This window comes from Atta cephalotes (genome assembly GCF_000143395.1).
Source record: "Atta cephalotes unplaced genomic scaffold scaffold00012, whole genome shotgun sequence".
NCBI classification, from domain to species: domain Eukaryota; kingdom Metazoa; phylum Arthropoda; class Insecta; order Hymenoptera; family Formicidae; genus Atta; species Atta cephalotes.
In genome coordinates, this window is record NW_012130076.1 from 2,800,633 (window position 1) to 2,809,466 (window position 8,834).

Genomic DNA, 8,834 nt, shown 5'->3' on the forward strand with positions numbered 1-8,834 from the left:
ATAGGTTTGCTGAAATATTTAAAAATTTTAGTTAGATTCAAATTTGAAAATAATTTTATCATCGTAATAATAATTGGAGGCTGTTCATTAATTGCTAAAATGTCAAAACATAATATTGTTTATCATATTGTACTTGATGAGATTTCTATAAAATTATTTTCAAATCTGTATCCAGCTAAATTTTTAAATATTGTTCTTTCAATTTAATGACAATTATAAAAAACACTTTTGAGAAGAATTTTAACACGCCATCTCAACTGTTAAATAGATTATTAATAAATATCAGATTCACATTTGAATAAAAATCAATCATCAATTAAAACTATGACATACAAAAAACATAAAACAGCAAGACGTAAGCAGTAAGCAACAATTGGGAAAGCAATAACGAAAATAGTAACAAATTAAAAATGTTGATTTGCTTATTTCTTATGTTTTAATACTTAAGTTTTTCGTCGCTGTAATTTAATTGTAATCTTTAATGTTAATCAATGAAGTTAACTTATGAAATTTATTATTGATTAAAAATCATATTACAATCAATTTAATCAATTAAATTGTATGGATATCCAATATATTGAATATTTATTCAATTATTCTGTGTATTAAAATTGCTAGATATTTTGCATCTTACCATTTTCAGCATAAAACAAAAAAATAAAAAAGATAATTTATAGCTAACGATATTTCAAGAGGATAAAAATACAACAGTTTTCAAGATATTTATGATGTTATTATCCTTGATAATGAATTATTTTCACAAATTCAACAATAATATAATGAAAGGAGATCATAAAGAGTACAGGGGTATATATTACAATAGTTACTGTACACAGTGTACAAAATAAACCATTCAGCAAGTTGATATTAACCAGCCATTATGATTGGATGGGCATTATTGGAGATCATCTCATTGAACCTGTAATTCTCCTAAATAGGCTATCAGTGCTACTTATCTCAATTTCTCTCTTTTCACGTTGTATGCAACACGTAAAAGAGACAATAAATCAGTTCTGATACTGATATACAAAATATATTTATATATTTTATATATATATATATATATATATATATTATATATATACATATATATATATATAAGAAATGGTTGAGTTTTCAATCTATGTTTACTAAGGCTTATTTACTCAGTATGGTATATACCAATAAATATTGAATAGTTTTTTTTATTATCATCCTGTATAGCGCAATGTATTGTGTATATTTATACGTGCTGTTTTCTATCGATGTGGCTCGCGTAAGCTTTTATTCTCGTAATTAACTACCCTTTCATTCGATGCACTGTTTTAACCGACAAATTCAAGTAACATTTGTCGTTATAATGTGATACTGAAACTTGTATCACACACTCTCGTATTTTGATATCGATCGCATAGCGGTATATGCGTGATCATAAAAAAACCATCATTTCAAGCGAGCTACATACGTTTCGGTGACATGCTGCATGCCTCAACAAACCTCCATGTCCGACACGACGAGGAAACTTTCATCGTATTGGTTCGAAGGAAGTAGTGTGTCGAATGAAAGAGGAATTGAATCTGAATTCATGCCGCGGGATACAATATATGCTGTTCGTAAAGATGGCTTCTATGTCAAGAAAAGAATTTTCGCGACGAGTTTTTTACGTGCCTGCCTTAAACAGGATTTGACAGCAAAAAATAAGATAAAACGGAAAAGGCTGTCTACTGGATACACTCAGACTTATATTAAATCAAATACATATCACAATAGTATAACGTAAGGAAGATATTAATTAGTGATTGACGTTATAGTGATATTAATTAGTGATTGACGAAGCTAACACTTTTAACAGAAAATTACAGCATACACTGTAATGATTTACCTACGTGAAATCGATTTTCCATTATGGCAATATGTCTGTGCGTCATACGAAAGTTCATAATTATGCATAAGATTTAGTTAGTACTTGAAGTAATTAAAGTGGTTGAAGAAGATTGCCTAAACACTCACTCATATGAATTTCATACCGTGAAAGAAAATAATTGTATAAGGATAAAAATATGAAGCAATTAATGAAAGATATTAGGTGGAGCGTGAAGGGATAGTGACCTTATCTGCTTCTAACAGGCACCAATTATCGATTCAATGAGGAGAGCACTGACCAACGGTTTACCTGTGATTACGTAACGGTTTAACATAGTTATCAGATTCAAGAAGACGTCGTCGCATAGCAAGTATGACACTGCATCCATCTTCAATTACAAATTTACATTATGGAATGATAATTTTAAAATTAAATCCAGATAAATTTTCATAATTCAAAGAAAATAACTGTCATTAAATACAGTATTTTTTAAATAAATCACATCCAAAGATTCACTTCTCTCTAATAAAATCTGCGTCATTAGATATAACATAAAGCAATCAACGTATATTTGTTCAATAACTGTTGTACTGCAATTTTCTTCGTGTAAACGTAAAGTGATAGTAAACAACCTAAAGAATACAAGTCATGAACAAAACCATTTGTAAATAATGTTGAGTAATTTTTAATGCATTTAGAAAGTAAACATACTTATTGTTCCTTCCTGTTTAAGAGTAGAGAAATCTTTTGGTGATTACACTATTACGTGGGAAAAGTTGGCGAACTAAATGACTAAATGGTTATAGTAAAATTGTTTCTCAATTATATTCTCTTCGTCCACCCTCCTCCTCTCTCTTCTCTCTTTCTTTCTCACTTGCTTAGGTCACTCTCAAAATTGCTCTTCTATATGAGTAAGGGAGTGTTGACGATGTGAAGGAGCCTCAGGCGCCCCGGAAGAAGATTCTTTAACCACTTACTACTTACACTCGCGCAATAGACCGCAACCGTTAATTCCGCGACTTCTCTGGCACGACTCTCCGAACTTTATTAAAGCCAATTAAACCGGCGACACGAACTTGGAGCGAACAGTTACGCCGATGGTATGTACCGTAAATGCAAACTCACAATTTGTCGACTCGGCGCACCTAATCTCATAGGATATCCGTCGTAACTTCCCCGTTCATGATGCACGAAGTCGGTCGGCGCTCCCGAAAGTTCGTTAAGGATATATGGACCATTTACTTATACTACTGCTACGCTAGCTTGACAAAAGCTTGAGGAGCGAACGTTATAATTGTTTCCACTTAATCGGAAAGGATGATGATATATTTCTTCTCTTATAAGATCTGTATATGCAAAAGTAATTTAATAATTATTGGAAATTACTGAAGAATTATATTTAATAATTTATATCTATTGACGAATAATAATAAATGAAATGATATAAAAAACCCTTAAAAAGATATTCTTGCTTTCATTATTCTGTTTTAGGATTTCTAATGGAAAAAGTATAAAAACTATAAATTTAAAACTTGATATATTTATCCTTTGATGTTCTTCACACATTTTTTTCGAACATTATAAAAGATTTTTTTGTAATTATTTGTAAACCTGTATGAATATGTAAAAAATATCGTCTTACATTCACTATGATTTGAGATATAGAAATTATTTTAAATGAAAAATTAAAAAAATTCTTAATATATATAATTAAGTTAAAAAAAATTGTTTTTTGTAAAAATGATCAAGTTTTGAAAAAAATTTGATTTTTCACTTTTCCCCCAGTTTCTTCTTTAATGGAAAAATTGAAGAATTGAAATTTTTATTTGATTGTATGTCGGACGAAAAAGAAAAATGTTGTGAAAATCTCCTAAAAATTTGTTTCAATCGGATTAAAACTACACGAGTTATCGTAACAATAGTGAGCTGATGTTTTTTTGGCATGCCCATACACAGATTTACAATAGCCAAAAAAATCTTTTATTTGAAAAAATTTATAAAAAACATTTAAATATTAAAGAATAAATGTACCAAATTTTAAGTTTGTAGCTTTTATATATATTTTTTCCAAACAAAATTCCTAAAATAGGATATAAAAATAATGCGGAAAGCAAAAATATTCCTTCTAATAGAAAGTACGGTACATACTTTTAATGTGTGTAATACATTTATGATTTTAGTAGTTTAAATAATTGCTTCACTAATACTTTCTGAATAAAAATTGCGAAGAGAAATGAATCCTTAAACCTGAATTGATATTTCGAACAACGAATTTAAAGCTAATGGATGTAATTAAAATAAAAATTAATTCAATCATGAAATAACTGAATTGCAATAAAAAAGATCAAATGACTATAAGTAATAAAAGTAGAAGAGAAATGAAATAGAAAAATTCTATAAGAAAGTATGTCTGTTTAAAAAAATTCTATGGGAATTGCGATAGAAAAATCAATAAAGAATATAAGGGTAAATGGGACAAGTGAACAAAAAGAGTATAAGCGATCTGAAGCTACAGAATGGAGATTTCAGAATAAAAGCGAACCATTGTATTGCGATGCAGTAGCGCAAATCATAGACGATCGTCGAAAACTCGAAACCTTGTTCGTAATAGGAGCGCAATTCACAAGCCTGACATGTATAAGATTTCACTCGAATTATGATTTCGATCTCATGGACTAACAAATAGCGAGATGACTAATGACTGAATGGTTAGTACTTTGCCATTGTAATACTGAATTTATCTGACCCATTTTCATATGTTAATTTTGATGTATCTCCGTAATATTCTATATATACATATCTCTATTTTCTCCGTAATTTCGCATCTATTATTGTCATTTGGCAATAGTTTTCAACTGAGAAACCATTCTTTTGAGAGCATTTCTTTTGAGAGAGGTAAGAAACCGGAAGACGTAGTATTAAAGACATCACCAAGCGATTGCTGGTCGCAAACGCACGAGTGCATTCATCCGCTTGAATATCCAACCTAACCGTGCCTGGCGCAAAAATCGCCACTGGCGTTATGCCGGGTCAACGGCATGAGGCGAAAGAAGGAGCGATGAAGAAGCTCGAGGCACGGAGCACATATGGACGACATGAGAAATAAAGAATGCGATAGAAGAGCGCGATAGAGGACGAACAAGAGTTCAAGGAACGACGAAAAGAACGAAAGAAGAACTGGGATGACGAAGAATAAGACCGAAGTACAGTGTTAGTCGGTAGTATGGCCGGGGTGAAACGGCGAATAGCGCTTCGTGAGCATGGGTGGCCGGGGGGGAGGAGGGAAGGGGATGAGACTAAGGGGTGAGGTTTCGCACGAGAGGGAGAGAGGGAGAGCTGGATTTTGCGAGAGTCGCGCGAAGGGGCCGGGGGTGGCGCCGCGGGCCGCGCCGTCGCCCAGCATCCCTCGCGTTTCCACCCGCCCACTCTTGTAAAGGCGCACCCTCATGCCGAGAGTATCTGGTAGTCATACGCTGGCCCGTTGCGAGCCCGCTGATGTAGCTGACGCTGTTCTCGTTTTCAGTGATTTGCATCCACGTTATATGCGTTACGTAGTGTACGATCGCGTGTGCCGGTTCGATCGAAGTGTACGAAGAATCGGATGGTAGCTTGTTCTCGCCGTCGCTCCGTTTGCTCAACGTTTATTCGTCATAAAATAAATACGAAAGGTGCGAAAAGCTTATCAATTTTCGTGATTGTTTTCTTAAAAATCGAGTGTATCTCCTCAAATCTTGTCAGGATAATAGTACAGTTAAAGTGATCGTAACAATTGTTAAGACCTCAACGTTTAACGTCTCGGTGTATCTCAATAGCTGTAATAGCCGCCGGGGTTTGCTCACATGGTCCATGTTTTGTTTCTGTGATTACCTCGCCGTGGCTCCCTCTCGACCGTTTCCGCTCACGGCAATGAGCCATCGTGTCTAAAGCGCGCGCTTTAGCGACCTCGTGTGTGAGACCAGCGTGTACGACGCGACACGGGTATCCTGCTGACACGGGATGCTTGGACAACGACGGTGCTTCCAGTGAGATGCTTGCCGATAAACGTGGCCGCAGTAGCTGTAGGATCATTGACACGATCTCTGAACCCCTGATCAACAACCTGGCTGTCAATTACAGCAGGACCGCGTTAACGTCCAGCGTCTCGAACGACTTTCATTCGGAAATCGTGTGATTGACATTATCCTGAACGATCGTTGCAGTATCGAGGACTAGTGCTCGTATTGCATTTCCTCTGTCTCTGCTTTTAGCCACGAAGCAGAATATCCGCGAGCAGAAATGCAACGTCATTGACGTAAAATCGACGCAGCCGACATTCAGACCATTACCTTCAGATGTGTAAAGTCCATTTAACGGCTTCATGATCACGTCACGACGTGAAGCTTTTTATGTGACAGAAGTAGTAGAATAGAAACTGAGAGATTCAGAGAAAAAAGATTTTACTGTTCTAAACAAGAGATCCTTTACTTCTCGGAAGATCGGTGTTACATTTTTTACACTGCTCGAGACGCTCAAAAACTTACGGAAATTGAGCAGAGAAATGGATACGTTCTTGATTATCGGCATCTGCTTCTTCTGCTATGAGATGTGCGATTTAATCAGACGGTATACCGCCCCGCAAGCGATAGAAACACATTGCCCGGCGGAAACGGCCACCAAGAAAACGCTACCCCCGCAGAAGATATATTCGATTTCTCGCAAGATTCAGGGATCTCGCGCCTGTTGCCCGCAATAAATCGTCGCGCATTTGATTCCGGTGCGGATATAATTCCATCTAAAGTCGTCCAACATCTGTTAGTGTGGGAAAGCGAGCCGCTTTGTGTAGGCTATGGCGAAGGATCTTCGCTGAACCTCAAGCGGATATAGAACTGCGCTGGGCCAAGTCGGAGCAAATGGATGGCCATGCGAGATGGATTTACAGTTCCGCGCAGTGATAACAGACGCCCGTCTCGGAGATTCATGATGTTTACGGAGGTTCGAGGTAGCGACGCGATCGATAATGATTTGTCAGCTGTTACGCCACCTGGAACGCAGACCAACAGATCGATCAGTTCTTAGATGACGAGTTCGTAGAACGTGGTACGACCAAAAATTCGCGATTAGTGTCGGTGAACGTGTCGCTTCATTCATAAATGTTTTGAACAAGATAATGCGCAAGATTGTGAATCGATAGACACAATGGATAAAATCCGTTAGACGATTTCGCACATAGAAAACAAAACGATTTGTTGACGAGACTTGTTAGAATTATAACCAATATTTTTTATTCAATATTCGCGTATTTATGCGATTCGATAATGCGCGTTCACTCGATTTGTCCGCGGATGTATAAAACCGACGATGACAAATTTCACTCAAGCATTACTAGTCGCTGTAGTATGTATGGTGCTGTTGACGCAAAACATGAAAAGCAAGAGATAGATTGTCGTTAGGCGCGTTTGAGAGACCCGGTAAGTGATATCGATTGAGACGTCACGGTGGATAGCTCGCTACGAAAGTGAAGGAAAAGCAAACTCGCTTGACGAACTCTTCAGTACGTGCCTGTGAATGCAAACTTTAGTGTTGGACCCCGAACGTCGTCGATGCACCAAACCGCATCATATAAACAAGAAGTGAAGTTTCTTTTGTGTACATCAATTAAACGTGATCGTGAATAGTGATGCATTATTCCTTCGAATAGTACGAATATAATACGAATAGTACGAATATGATACATCGTGTTGATAAGTTCAAAGAGAGATGAAGAGGAATAGTAACATCGTTTATACGTCATAATTGTATATGTTCACTGCCCGTAACTCAAACTTAACGCTCGCGGTTGTATCGAAAAGTTTCTGTAGGAAGTAACTTCATGGTTGGTGCAACGTCAAAATCTTTTGACGCAAAAATCCTTTGTTGAGATCAGAAGAGAAGAGGGAAAGATTGATATAACTCAAAGTGTGTTAACAAAATTAAACTGCAAATTAGACTGCAGCGCTGTTATTTTGCAGTTACCTGCAAAGGTCCAATTTATCTTTAATAAAAGCGTTAGATAAATAAAATAAATAAAATATGCTCATAGCTGCGTTACCAGTGAAATTTCTTTCCGGAACAGAAGTGGTACTCGCACTGTTTTTTAATTATACGTTTAGCAAAAAAGATTTAACAACATCAAGTAAAAGCATCGTAAATTAAATTGCTGCGATTTCTAATGCCATATAATGTGATTCACGATGCATGCATCAAAACACTTTTCAACCGATTGTGAATGTATTTCTGATCAACCAAAGTGAGATTTCTCGTGCCTGAAGATTTAGCACGAGGACATAAGGCAAGATTCGTTCATCAACGACGAAGAAGGGGAGAGCCATGACAAATGTTCGATACCAGCTACAAAGTTCGGTGTCCCAACGCCACGACGCTCTTAAGACCCCTTTTTGGCCGATAGCCCGAGAGAGATCGAAACGAGAAATTATTGAAAATTAGAAGAGATGGACTCGCTGGAGCGTCTAATGAGTTCCCGTTCTCACCATCCGGCTCTCACGGCAGCCACGCGATCGCAGAATGCCTTTGTACAGGCTAATCTCTGTTCCGTGATAGGCCGCAAAGGGCGACATCTCAACGGAACTTTCTGTTTAACTGGGGATACGATGGAAGGCATCATACAGTGTCTGGTCTTCCTCAAAGCTTTTTCGGTAAGAAATTCATATCCGTGTCTTCTCTATGCTCATGTGTTCGCTCGCATTGCTATTTATTGAATTATTAGGTGTGGGAAAAAGTTCGTGGCATTTTTCCCATTAGAAAAAACGCCATGAACTTTTTCCCACACCTAATATTTATTTAATCTTCTAATATCGAGAGAAAGAGAGAGAGAGAGAGAGAGAGAGAGAGAGAGAGAGAGAGAGAGAGAGAGAGAGAGAGTAGTAGTAGTAAGTAATAATAGTATAGTAAGTAAGTAAGTAAGTAATTAATTAAATTAAATTAAATTATAGTATATATAATAATTATATATATA

At 36.4% G+C, this 8,834-nt stretch overlaps 1 protein-coding gene across 1 annotated transcript in view; it reads left to right on the plus strand.

The window, feature by feature from the left end:
- Positions 1–8,310: 8,310 nt before the first annotated feature.
- The window catches only part of LOC105617196 (neurobeachin), a 222,104-nt gene continuing 221,580 nt past the window's right edge, over positions 8,311–8,834 (plus strand). Inside the window, exon 1 of the mRNA XM_012198761.1 lies at positions 8,311–8,514. Within this exon, the coding sequence (XP_012054151.1) occupies positions 8,311–8,514 (204 nt within the window). The remainder of the gene's footprint in view (positions 8,515–8,834) is intronic.